Raw genomic sequence first — 13,272 nt, 5'->3', positions numbered from 1 at the left:
TGTGTGTGTGTGTGTGTGTGTGTGTGTGTGTGTGTGTGTGTGTGTGTATGTATTCTGCACACTAAAGGCCGGAGGCGGGGGCTCGAGGGGAGGGGCTGACTGATAGCGGTGCATAATGAGCATCGTGTCTCTTCAAGCAATGTAATAAGCTGCTAATAAGCATCTTTACCAGCGCACATGAGCCCTCAACCACTTGAATATTACATTTGACTGCTGTGGAAATTGTGTAATACAGAAATGAAACCCCGCTGATCCGTGGGATGCATCGAGCTTCTATCGGTCGGAGACGATGCATCTAAATCAGTTAGAGATCTTTTTTTTTTTTTTGTTATAATAACTGGTTTATTTCTTCTGACAATGTTCCCGGCAGAAGCTCGATAATTAACTTATGAAGTGTTGCAGGCCGGCTTCCCTCTCCCCTCCCGCCACCTTCTTAGATTGTCTAGATCTCTGTCACACACACGCCCATCCCCCCCCCCCCGTGTAATTTTATTTGAGTGGCTTTGTCCTTTTTAATGACCGTCATAAATGTAGCTTTAAAAGTGAAATCCTAACCGCAGGAGAAGCAAAGAATCACAGCTCAGGGTTGCATGAGACTGTGAGAGTAGCCTGAATCCCTCTCACAGTTATTCCCCCCACAGAGACTCAACCAGGTCTACCGCTGTAATCCCAGCACTTCTAGCCATGTAGCCTTACAGCGAGCCCCCGATAACGGGGACGTTGTATTCCGTAACTAGAGCGCTATGCACAGAAGCCCGGCAGAGGGAGAGGGACCGGGACCGGCTGAAGGCTTGTCTGCACTTTGTGAGATGCTGTCTCTCCAGTAATTCAGAGTTTTCAAAGCCTTGAATTATAATCCCCGTAGTGTCCGTTGAACCCCATTGAGAGACCTTCAGCCTTCGGGTAGACTTTGTTCATTCCTGGATTAACTGATTCTGATAGGGCGGCGCGCACGGTGCAGTTTCTTCTCAGAGAGGATAAAACTGGGTGTGGCGGCGGGACGAGGGCGTGATTTAGAGTATAAAGATGGTATTAAGCGTTGAGGAGTTGGCTCATCTCTTTCGGGGTTTAGCTGTCAAGGACATTTATTATTGCTATGAGTTCTGCTTCCATGCATCAAACATTGTATATAGCTGGCCTATACCGGGGAGTTAGCACTTGTATCTCATTTAATCGCAGGGTTGCTATTGATGCTATTGATTCTAATCAAAGGCCCGACGTGTTAAAAAGCAACTGTAGTCGTCGTATTAAAGGAAGCACTAACTGCCGCTGCGTAGATTAGCCTTGGATGTCGGGGGGGAAAAAGAGATCGGTCATCTTCTGATGCATTATTTATAATCGGGGCATTTGTCATTTCTTTTGATGTTTTTGGTTGCTAATGTATCAGCTTTGTACAACTCAGCTCCCCAGCTCCTCCTGGACTTTTATTTTGGGGTTCTGCTGCAGGGATTAGCTGTCTAAATGTGTTGTATGTTGGGGGAGGGGGGGAACCTGGGGTCTAAACATCATCTACACAGCTGTGATTATTTGATAATGAGTATCTTTTGATTGCTCTTTGAGGGTATTTTATTTGAAACCAACTGAGGGGGGGGGGCTGGTCATGTGGGGAGTGCTGCTGGGATGTTTTCTCTTTTAGGTTTGATCGGTAGTGGTTGTGAGCAGCAGGTGGTGGGAGTCGTGGTGTATACGAAGGCACACTCTGTCTCCAGAAGCTGTCTAGACTTTGTCTATGTTCTCACCACAGAGGAGAGAAATGTAATTAGACAAACTGACAAGACAAAGAAACCAAAAGTGTCCCAAATGACAGACTCTGGAGACAGACGGTGCTTTTTCTTCCCCCTGTACTTCTCTACAGGTCTGGCTTTCAGTGACAGAGACACAAGCATTACAATGAGTTTATAAAACAGCCCAGAGTCTTTAGATTGAAGACACTTCACATGAAGTCTTCCACAAATCCCTCAAAAGTGAGTTCATGTGATACATTTCTTATTGGCCAAAGTTTGCTGAGTTCCCCTTGTGCCTGTCACTTCAGCCCCTGAGAAGCCCAGACTGTGATGCCCTGTAGAACATTAGGTCTTTCCTCCTAATGGATGTGTCCTTGCCTCCTTTCCTCTTTCCCTCCCCTTCCCTGTCTGGATCTGGTGGAAGGGGTTGGAAACCAACCTGTAAAAAAAAAAAAAAAAAAAAACTCTTTTCATTTTGTTTTGCAAAACCTTGTCAAGTGCCTCTGTAGCAATTAAATGATTTGAATAAACAACATGAACTGATTTAGGATGGAGAGTAAATAAAGAGGTGTGTACAATAAAGGGACTGGCTCTGGTGGTTGGTGTCTCCTTTTGTCCTGTGTGATCCACTTGCTCTTCTCTCTCTTGCTGATAAAGTAGCATTTTTCCTCTCTTCCCTTGCCTCCCTCTCTACATCTAAACCAGTATAGACCCTTGACTGGCGTAGAGAGGCTCAAACAATGGTCCCTGTTCTTTACACAAAATGAACCAAAAAAAAATCACAGTAACAGCCTTTTGTTGCTCTTGTGTATTAATCAACATTTACACTTTAAATCTTTCATCTCACAGCGTTGAGTCAAAGTAGATTTAATGTCGCAGTGAGAGTAGATCTACTTCAATTCACTGTTGTAAGACACAGAAACATTCAAACTTCCAGGGGGATGGGGATGATTTTACAGGCACAGTCTATCTAGTTTACCCCAAATGCAGACAGAGTCTCTGTTAAGATGTTCACACTGTTTCAGAACAGTTCTGTGATCAATATGCGCAAAAATTCCAGTAGAAGATGTCAGTTGTCTTTTTTTGGGTACAGCATTCATTAATAAGTCCAGGTTTGTGTGTCTAGTCATGTTCTCCCGTCAGAGCGGCGGATGACCTCTGAGCCCTCTCGCTAACAGATTGCCTCATTTACAATCTCCTGAGCTGTTCCAGGGACGGGATCCTGCAGTGTTCATGTCACACGGGTTGAGAGATTAATGTTGGTTGATTGTTCCTGAACAGGCGCCCGGCTCCCCGTCGAAACCAGTGGTGACCTTGATCAGCCCGAGGTGGATGTGAAATGACTTCAATCCACGACAGCAGCAGGACCACAGAAGGACTATACGTCTTGTTTTCATTTCACTCACAACCAAAAGCTCCAACAATGCTGTTGCAGAGCTACAGTAATCTGTGCTGTCAGCATAACATGCAAACTTTAGTTATTGAGGCATCAAACTGACGTTATTTTGTCGACAGTGAATGTTTCAAACGGTTCTAAGCACTAAAATGTTTTGAGTATTTCCACAGATGGTCAGAACTAAGTTTGTATAGCGTGAAATGTAGTTTAACATGTAAATCTAATGCAGATATTTTTCAGTTTCCTACTTCATACCACACAATCTCTCACTCAATTATTTCTTTGAACAAAAACTAATTAGAGATAAAGTATAAGCGCACTTCTAACCAGATACGGTACAGTGCCTATAGTCATAAAGACGGTCTAAGATTAGATTTTTATTATTGTTGTAGCATGTGTTCAGAAAAATGCGTTCCTCGTGGTGGAGCGTGACCATTAAATGTGCTTTATGACAGAAAATGTTAATGATGAAGCTAAACAGTCCCTGGAGGTTTCAACACAGACGACAATAGTAGTGATTGAAATGCACAATACATATGTATGATTTTACCACTGTAACCAAATGACTGCAATGCATCCAAATAATGGCAAAGAAATGAATGTTTAAGCCAAAACTAGCTTTGCCATCTGCATGACTTTAATGACTTCTGCATATTTAATCTCCAGATGAATGAACTGATCAGGGAGATTGTCTGTTTTTTATGATGTTTTTGTTTTTTATCACAGTAAAGATATAGGTGTGATCTCTTTTTTTAAACAGCCTGGGGCTTAGTAATAAAACATTGTGCTGAGTTTCTGATATTCCTTTCTTGATATAGTTTGTTTTGATTATTAGCCTAAAATAATTAAATGTTCATTTTGAAGTGTAGTCTGAAATTGAATAAAACATTCCAGCTGTGGTTTTCTAGTTTAGCGAATGACTAACAAATAAAAGTGCTGCAAGTGTTTAAGTGTGTGTGTATTGACTGCTGCAGTAATAAGTCTTAAATCCACGGAACCCGGAAATGAGTTAGCGTTCTCTTCCACAGTTTATTTTCTGCAATAATCCAAAATCCAATGATCATCTTTTAGTGGAGGGAACCAGTGCGATGCTAACTTCCGGGATCTACAAAAATAGGTCATCCCTGCTGCACTCTATTCATGAGTAGTATGTGTGTGCACATCATGTGTTTCGGTGTGTGCATATTACAGTAAACTGTGAATGTGATGTCCACCCGCGTGACTAACTCAAAAATATCACAAAACAATTATAAATCTATTTTCCAAAAGTGTGAACCGTCCCTTCAAATCCAGCTCACGAGGCTTGAAGTCACGTAAGGGTTACGGGTCCAACTTTCAAGTGTGAGCACGTGCAGGTTTCTCTCCGCGGGAGGTGAAGTTGCGTTGAGACTGTGTGCGCACCCGCGTGGTGACGTCGAAGAGGCGGCGCAAGGTGTAGATTTGAGTGACGGCGACGGTGAGCATGACGCACACGTTGAGGCAGGACCAGAAGGACACGCGCCACAGGTTGTTCTCCAGCAGGTAGCGGTCCCGCGCCTCTAGGGTCCGCAGCACGGTCAGGACCTGACGGCTCTTCTCCAGGTGCTGGTGCACAGAGTCCAACCTCACCTGGAAGACGAAGAACAGCAGAAAGGAGGAGATGAGAGTCAAAAAAAAAAAGACATCAGATAAGTCAAGTGTTGTCTGAAGGGTCATCATAGCTGTTGCAGATGCAATAACTCTTTGTTTCCCCTCCTCACCCTGATGTCCTCCAGTTTGTACTCCACCATGCTTTCCTGCATGGCCACTTCCACCCACTCATTTTGGCCTCCATGTGCACTGCTGCTCTGTCTGTTCATGATCACCTCAAAGAACACCAGCTTCTCCGACAGTTTACTGAAGCTGTTGTCGAAACACAGCCGGTAGTCTCCATCCTCTGTGGGATCCACCCTGCAGGGAAGAAATAAAGTGTACAATTAAAAAAAAAAAAACAGCATGGTCGAAACTATTCACTTTGATAGCAAACATGTATTTAAAAAAATACTTGGCTAAAAATTGTTTTTTAATATGAAATCAAGCAGGATGGTTGTTGGAGAGCCTCTGAGTGACCCACATGTGAACGGCATCAGATCTCCTGAAGTCAGAGGCCAGCCGGTATCCGCTGGGTGAGACGAGGGCGAAGCCAACGTCCAGACCCGACCCAGCTATCACCTGTGAAAGACACAGAGGGGTTGAGGGTCAGTCAAAGCCCACTGAGCAGCAACATGGCTCACAAAAGTGATGATAAATGGACAGTTAAGCTATTTGTGTAGGGAAATTCTCCCTTGCGCTCCTCATTGCAGCCTCTCTTTGCCCTCTATAGTAAAAGAAGAGCTCAGTGCCTGACACACTTCAACGGTCCTGGAGTCATTGACCTTCTCAAGGTTTTGGTTTGGGATACAGTTCCACATTATGAAGCAGCCTTTGACATTAGTTGTGATGGGCGATCAAGACCTCCACATCTGTGCTGCAGCCCTATATAGGAGCACCTGTTCCAGTGAAGGTGCTCCAGTCATCCTGCCAGGCTCTTCCCTGTATGTCTTGGCCTCTGTGTACGGTCTATGGGTGTGAAGCAATGCAGCGGTCACGGCCATAAAATGACTAAACACAATATGAGAGACTTGAGGACAGATGTGCTTTAAATATATGTATTTGTGCTTTTCATTTCATATTAATTACGGCGGCTTTATATTTTGGATGCATTTCAGATGTCATCGTCATGTTAAGTCATCTTTGTGCTTGTGCAGGATGCATGTTAAGTACTTTTAAAATGTGTTTTTCTTTTCTCCATCTCAGGAGAAGTGTCTTCAACGACAGCAGTAGTGGCTTTCTTATCTCATGCAAGACCGAAGTCCAAGGCTTGTTAACTTGTTTTTCAGTTAGACATTATTCACAATCTTCAAGAAAGCTATATTCAAAACTTTAAACACACACACACACACACACACACAGACAGACAGACAGAAAGAAAACAATATTTACCTGGTATTCAACTTCTATGCTGTCGTTGCTCGCTGTAGTTTGGTAGAAACACTCTGTGCTGCCAGCAGATAATAGAAATGTAAACTCCATGTCTTTGTATGGCCCCAAACCCAAAGTCAAGTCTACGGTCAGGATTAAACAAGCCAGCCAACAGAGCTCTCCAGACACATTCATCATGCTCAGCGTGCGGTGCACAGTCCATGTAATCCACTTTCACCGAATTTGAGCGACTCTGTTCTATGTCACACGTGCACAATGAAGCAAGTTTACTGTGTATCTGTCATTGCTGACTGTCATACTCCCGACGGTTGGAAACACAAAGCCTCACAGTAAAGTTCCTTGATCTGAGCCACTATCTGCCTCGACCAACAGCGCTCACATGCAAAACTGAGGCGGAGCGACAAAGTGCAGCAATACACATTACATGATGAGCCTGGTGGTGCATGACGAGGCCTGGGGCGTGAAGGCTTGTTAGTTAAGGTACATTTTGATTTACTTTTTTTTTTTTTAAATCACTTCTCATACATTTTGTACTGTTTATTTATACATTATTAATTCATTTTAACAAATGTTGTGCTTGCCGTGTCCTCTTCTATCCTGTAGGGGGAGCTAAGAGGGAAAAGCAGACCGTGCAGCCTTGACATCATGGATGTATTCAGAAGAAGTAGAAATGGGTAAGTGAAGAACTTTTGCAGACAACTCACTCAGTAGGGTTGAATATAAATGCTGAACTGACACATTCACAGTGACTTGGTCATTTGTTGACAGTGCGTTACAGGAATTCGTGAAGCGTCCCGCATTATTTAATGCATTGGCATCATGAATCATGCAGTAGTTTCGAGGGTGTTATGCTTCAGGATGTGGTTTCCTTGTGACGGCCAAAATGCCGAACTTGAGGCTTCAAAACGATGGTCCACCAACCAATGGGTGACGTCACCTTTTATAGTTAGTTTCTCCTGATGTGTCACGTCTTTCTTCATGTCTTTGTGGTTTCATGCCTTTGTGATCGAGACCTGTGGCTAATCACCCTGTTCTCTTTGCGTATTTAATGTATTTTGACGTTTTAAATCACCAATCTCATTATTACTGGATCAGATTGTGACCTATGTCTTTCATCTAAATTATATATTTTTAAATCTTCAGTTGGACCCATTATTTTTGATTTATTCACTCTGCTCCCTCAGCTTTGTTACATTAAAGCTCTCCTTTTGTTCAACCCTCCCTGCCACCGTAACAGAATCTTATTTTTATTAATCTAGTTTTGGCATTTGAAAATAATAAAATATAGTAATAATAATAAAGTAATGGATTAGATTATTGTATAGTAGCCTTGCGGTTCTTACTAATTATATACTTTCATATTTACCTTTGTGATAGAGCGTCTGGCAATATATACATTTAATATTAGACATTTAACTGAACAGATGTGCTTGGAAAAAAAATCTTGATATGAAAATCAATGCCTCAAAATGATAAACTATGTTAATAAATGGAAAAATCCCAACCATCAGCTCAACGTTACTGAATCAGTGCTACCATCTATAGAAAGATGGAGTCATTCATAAATCTCTTTAATTGGCAAGTTCAATGTCTTGAAAATTGATATTCTGCATTCATTTGTTGATTTCGGGTAATTCCATTAGCACCACCACAAGACCTGTGTTAAGGGAATAAGAAAACTACTTAACTCATTTGTATGGAATAGCGTGCCATCCCAGACTTTGTCTCTAACTGTTATAACTTCTATTTGACAGATGTCGACACCTGAACTCTCAGATTCTCTGTAGGAGGAAAAGGGATTTTTGTTTTGTTCATTTTTTTGGCCACATTCTGCTTACATACTTCTTGGGGAAAAGAATAAGTGATTATATTTGTGGGATGTGTTTGAGTGGTATCAGTGACAGCAATAATGTGAGTTTATTTTTGCAGGGAAAACAAAATCTTCCAGGTCAGAAGTGATGAAAGTGAGCAGTCCTTGTCGGTGCTTGGATGTCTTTCCACATCCTTACATCACATCACCCTCACTGGTCCAGAGGAAACACTGTTAACGAAGGCCGTACATCGCTAAAGTCTGCAGCATTTCAAAGCCTTCACTCCTGCTGAGACAGGAAGCCGTCTCATAGATGTGATCCAGAGGACCATGAATAACATTTAAAATGCCTCTTCAATCAAGTTCATCAAACATTACGTTGTCTAAACATGCCACTTCAGCTCACCCTACATCTGCTGAGTCTGGTGAGCGGCCTCAGTATTTATCTGTTCTCACCTCTGAGACGAAGCACAGAGGTGGTGTAACGTTGTGGATAACGTCGGGATAAGTGGTTGAGATCTGGATGTTAAGCGTTATTCTTGCCAATATCTGGTGTCAGACTAAAAGACAAGCCAGAGAGAGAGAGAGAGAGAGAGAGAGAGAGAGAGGGGAAGTGCGAATGTAGATATTTCAACATTGCTATTACAGTGAAGTGGGAGGGTGTGAAGGGGAGGTTAAATGCACTGTACTCCCACTTAGTGATCGTCGCTTTCTGCCTTGAGGCTTCGTAACTCATCGATTGTCAGGTTTTGCAGCTGCATCGAAAACCAAAAAAAAAAAATTGCACCAAGTACGGTGTCACTGTGATGTCTGCAGTCAGGTGCAGACAGGTGCAGCTCGGCCCCATACGGTGCTTTTGGTGATACATCTCAAGAGTCCTGTGTGCGAGTCTGTTCTTTATCTGACTACTCGTGACAGCTAACTCCACTTGAACCAACCACAAGTGAGCCCACCCTTTTTTTGCTACTTTGTCACCCCTCTCTGTCTCTCAAGTCCTTTTGTCTTCCGCGGCCCCTTTGAAGCAACTTCTCCACACAGATTTGTTTGGTTCAGCTACAGAGAGAGCACTGTCGGTATGTCCAAGGGTGGATATCCCTCTGTGTGTGTGGTGGACACTCACACCACCCGGCCTGCAGTGCCACCCAGGCTGAGCCAGGTGAGACGGCGTGCCGGGGCGGCGCAGACCCTGCTGTTCCTGCTGGTGAGCGTGGCGTTGTGCGGCATGGCCATAGAAGCCTGCTTCATCTACCGTCTCTACCGACCGGGGTCTGTGAGTATCAACCCGATTTCTCTGAGTCTCCTGTGATTTCTTATCAACGGAGTTTCACTTTGATTCATTTACTTTTTAATCTCACTTTCCTCATAATATCTCATTCAGCTGGAACACTTTTTTTTTCTCACTTTCACTTTTCTTTTACTGTTTTCTAACAGTTTTCTCTTATTTTTCTGTCTCCGTCAACGCAAAACTCTTTCTGTTTTGTTTTCGTGTCGATAACACCTTTTTATTTCCACCAATTGGAAGTATTTATAGTGTGAATTATTCATCTTTTCTCAGCAACATGTTTTCTGTAAACACTTCAGTCCCATGTATTTATATTGTAAATATTTATTTTTTTTTTTTTTATCACAAATGGAATTACTTGAAATTAATGTCAACATTGTGAGTTTTATTTAATAAATATACAATACAAAGTAGAGACGTGAGAACAGTTGTACGCTATGTGTCGGAAACTGTCTGCTGTGCTGTCAAATGTACCATAACCAACGTGGAAACTTCCGCTCTCCAAGAGTCAGATCTGTGGTTCCAGATATTCCCATAGTGTCTTCATGGAGTTAATGTGTGGTTTTAACAAAAACAATGTCATTAAAGTTCTGGCTCCACTTTATACAACGCTTCTCTTTAGTCAACATGTATGTGAAGGATTGTGTTCCTGTTTAGTGAAGCGAAGGACTCTCGTGATAGAAACGGAACTGAATCATTTGAATGGTTGTTTTTTTTTTCCAAAAAACTGCTGACGGAGAAATAATTTCACTGTTATTGGGAAGAGAGTAGAGATGGAGAAGTGCGGCCCATTTATTGAGAAGGCCACAGAACCCGAGTGTCAGCGGCGTGCGGGCGTGATGTCTGGTAATATTGGATGGTCAGTGGTTTCACTGAATCGCTGTGACTCCGTTCCCTGTCGTCCTCCGATGCTCTGTGTGATGGCAGCAGTCCCGGTGGGACGGTGGGGAATAGGGAATGGTCTATTTCCTGTAGCATGATTGTGATCTTTCTTCAGCTCGTTACCGGAGAGACGGACCTGTCCTGCTTTGTTCTGCAGAAAGAAAACATCGTAGCAAGACAGAAAACAAATTTCAGATTTTACGATTGAATGTGCTCGTAGTTTTTTTTTTTACATCTTATACTTCCAACTTGGTCACGTATCGGCCACTACAGCGATGGCGTGTGAATGCTCACAAACAAACATGCAACCGAGAGGTCAACCATTTTTCCTTCCATTGCAGGCCGCCTCAGCATCGTCCTCTAAGCTCATCGCAGGTATGTCTCAGCACTTGTTACTCAACCGATGAATATCCCTTCACTTACTTAAGCCACATCAGTGACACTTTGTCTGCTCCTCACACAGGTCCAGTCGTTACTTCTCCCCCTGAAACTCTTGTTATTCCTCCTTCCAAACCGGTTGCACATCTGACAGGTGAGACCAGTGTTCATATTCCTTATACTAACACAGCATCCAAACTTACTGCAAATGCAGAAACTCCATGACATATATGGTTGTGGCTGTTGCCCTTTATAATTAAATTCTCCATTTAAAATGATGAATACGTTATATGAATAATCAGACTTCACATTGTTGCTGTTTTTTTCTCCCAGATGGACAAGATGTAGTTCACGGTGCAAAAATCATGGCGTGGAGCATGGATGCCGACCCTCTCCTCTATGAAATTAACTACAAAGACAAAAGCCTCGTTATTCAGAAGGAGGGTTATTACTCTGTCTATTCCAAGGTTTCCTTCTTAGACATTGATGTATTTCGCCACTATGTTAATCGGAGAACTGAACGGTACCCAGGCGGAAGTATTCCCCTCCTGATGTCCAGAAGACTCTCAGGAAGGTCCAGCCAAATGCGATCCAACAGTTACCTGGCTGGAGTGTTTCACCTCACAAAAGGCGATGCCCTGTTCGTGGAAGTGAGCAACACCTCAAACATCGCACGACTCAAATCTTATGAGAACGTCTTCGGTGCATATATGATATAAATATCACATTGATATTTCACTATGAGTCCCAAAGTTTGGAATAACAGTAAATAGAAGTGGACAATAGATGTTATGAGGCTTAATGATTCTCTCTATAAAGAAAGAGTATAGGTCCACAACCGGAAGCATAGGCAGGTGTGAAAACCTCATCGAGTGTTATGAAGGTCAGGACATTGCGGGGGGCTTTCCTGTTGGGGGGGGGGGGGGGGGGACTTTTTAAAAGTGTTACAGTGTAAATAAACTTTTTCTTATCAGGGATTTTTTTATATACTTTAATCGTAATTGTCTGAATGTTGAAAAAAACAAACTGTTACTGAGTACAAACGTATGTTTCATGTTCATGCTAAAATTAAAAACATACAAACTGTCTACATTTCTTTGCATCCTTGCTGTGACACGTTTTGCACTCTATTTATTAATTCCTTCAGTGGTAGAATTAAATGTATAATTGCTTTATTTCTGCTGTATTTATACACAATAATGTTTTACAAAATACTGAAATAAACAGATAATGATTTGAAGTCGTGTTTGTTGGTTTATTTTTAAAAGCCTTCTGTGAGGACATCATGTAGCTGAAGTGGAACTCGTTTCCTGCTGCGTCAGATGAGCCCCGTGCAGAAGCCTTTGCTCAGTGGTCTCAGAAGCAACAGTTTCACCCACTCGGTCCAACCACACGCCTCACACTGCAGAGAAAGTTTTTTTTAACAGTACAGTGTGATACATAATGTGTGAATGTGTCAACCAGAATGTGATAATGCTATATGACTGCTTTTTCAGTAAAGCAGTATAACTTATATGACAAATGTACTGGAGTTTGAGGGTTTTAGAGGCACCAATATGTGGATTCCACACATTCAGATCAACATACGTATCTACTGTAATGCTAGATGATTGGTTTTAATGCATCACCATGGTGACAAGCATGACGCCTTGTACAAACAAAAGGCCTCATCACCTTTGAAAGTTTTTTCGTTTTTTTTTCTTTTGTATGTCACACAGTTACGCTTTCCCTTCAGCTTAGTCTGTTCGAAGAAGCTGCTCTTGAAAACGCCCACAGAGTTGTATGTTTGTAAACTGAAGAGGAAGTGGTAGTGGGGGGGGGGGGGGGGAGACATCAGTAGCAGATTGCATGACTCACTTTCCAACCCCAGACAGCAGTGGATGGTGTACATTTAGCAGGACTGTGTGTGTGTGTGTGTGTGTGTGTGTGTGTGTGTGTGTGTGTGTACAGGTGGGCGGTTAATTAATTTTCCTTCAGACGTGCACCACGAGTTTTGTTCAAATTGGTAAAACACTCTGAGTTGAGACAAATCACAATTTTGCTTTCGCTACATATAGTCTAAAATTCATAAGTAAACATATTATCTTCATGCGTGGCCTTGGCTCAGAGCTCTTATAGTCTGCTGTCATGAATGCCTCTTGATGCGTGTGTGAGTCACTATCTTCCAGCGCTGGCTGACCTGCGAGGTGTGAGAGACTAGTAGCAAAGGAGGGGGAGCCGTGCCACCTGTGGTTGGGATTCATGCAGTTGCAGTTTCTCTCATGATTCAACTTTAGAGATGACTTTTACAGAGGGTTTGTGGGGGTTGACGGTTCTCTTTATTTGCCTGTGATCTCCAGCTAATTATTTACACTTCCATGTCTGAAACCATCATGTTCCATTGTTAAAGCACGTCTGTGTTGTCACATATCAATCTGTGGAGACACTCAACATTATTTTCAACCACTACCTATTTGTCAGCCTTGACTCTACAATGGACAAGGGCAACACCTTTTTTTTTTCTGCACAGCAAACCTGAAAGGTGGTCCTGCAGCACACAGTCCACAGCTAAATACTGTCCCCTTGTGTTGGTCTCCGGATCACGTAGAGAACAGTGGAGTGCTGATATTTGAATTACATGTCAGCAGTGCATCCACAGGGTCCACTTTGCTGTAGTTGACTGAAAACACCTTTAACAAAATAAATGATCACCTTTTTGGTTACACGTGTTTGGTAATGTTACCCCACGTTGGTTGGTAGTGCTCCCCAGTCCTTCTGGCCTGTGGGTAATAAGCGGGCTACCATTTCTCTTGTGTTAGTC

The 13,272-nt window shown here is 42.7% G+C and overlaps 3 protein-coding genes across 3 annotated transcripts in view; 2 read left to right on the top strand and 1 right to left on the bottom strand.

The window, feature by feature from the left end:
* Positions 1-4,063, top strand: part of dnm2a (dynamin 2a) — a 27,223-nt gene extending 23,160 nt beyond the window's left edge. Inside the window, exon 21 of the mRNA XM_031867698.1 lies at positions 3,006-4,063. Coding sequence (XP_031723558.1) covers positions 3,006-3,036 — 31 coding nt within the window. The 3' untranslated portion in view covers positions 3,037-4,063. The remainder of the gene's footprint in view (positions 1-3,005) is intronic.
* Positions 2,340-6,488, bottom strand: LOC116394536 (transmembrane emp24 domain-containing protein 1-like). The gene is made up of 4 exons (XM_031867699.1): positions 6,121-6,488; positions 5,213-5,310; positions 4,860-5,049; positions 2,340-4,728 (listed from the first exon to the last, which is right to left on the bottom strand). The coding sequence occupies exons 1-4, from the start codon at positions 6,295-6,297 to the stop codon at positions 4,456-4,458; spliced, it is 738 nt and encodes a 245-aa protein (XP_031723559.1). The 5' UTR covers positions 6,298-6,488; the 3' UTR covers positions 2,340-4,455.
* Positions 6,489-8,794: 2,306 nt separating this feature from the next.
* Positions 8,795-11,381, top strand: LOC116394703 (TNF superfamily member 14). The gene is made up of 4 exons (XM_031867972.1): positions 8,795-9,200; positions 10,436-10,469; positions 10,558-10,626; positions 10,806-11,381. Exons 1-4 carry the CDS (start codon positions 9,006-9,008, stop codon positions 11,189-11,191), a joined length of 684 nt encoding a protein of 227 aa, XP_031723832.1. The 5' UTR covers positions 8,795-9,005; the 3' UTR covers positions 11,192-11,381.
* Positions 11,382-13,272: the final 1,891 nt, after the last annotated feature.

Source organism: Anarrhichthys ocellatus, unplaced genomic scaffold, assembly GCF_004355925.1.
Source record: "Anarrhichthys ocellatus isolate YVR2014 unplaced genomic scaffold, GSC_Weel_1.0 scaffold40, whole genome shotgun sequence".
NCBI classification, from domain to species: domain Eukaryota; kingdom Metazoa; phylum Chordata; class Actinopteri; order Perciformes; family Anarhichadidae; genus Anarrhichthys; species Anarrhichthys ocellatus.
This window is presented reverse-complemented; position numbering and strand designations above follow the sequence as displayed.

Coding starts and splice junctions, on each gene's coding strand:
- LOC116394536 (XM_031867699.1), bottom strand. CDS start 6,297: ATGATGAATGTGTCTGGAGAGCTCTGTTGGCTGGCTTGTTTAATCCTG. Junction 5,311..6,120: donor GCATAGAAGTTGAATACCAG/GTAAATATTGTT, acceptor TGTCTTTCACAG/GTGATAGCTGGGTCGGGTCT. Junction 4,729..4,859: donor ACAAACTGGAGGACATCAGG/GTGAGGAGGGGA, acceptor TTCGTCTTCCAG/GTGAGGTTGGACTCTGTGCA.
- LOC116394703 (XM_031867972.1), top strand. CDS start 9,006: ATGTCCAAGGGTGGATATCCCTCTGTGTGTGTGGTGGACACTCACACC. Junction 9,201..10,435: donor GTCTCTACCGACCGGGGTCT/GTGAGTATCAAC, acceptor CTTCCATTGCAG/GCCGCCTCAGCATCGTCCTC. Junction 10,470..10,557: donor GTCCTCTAAGCTCATCGCAG/GTATGTCTCAGC, acceptor CTCCTCACACAG/GTCCAGTCGTTACTTCTCCC.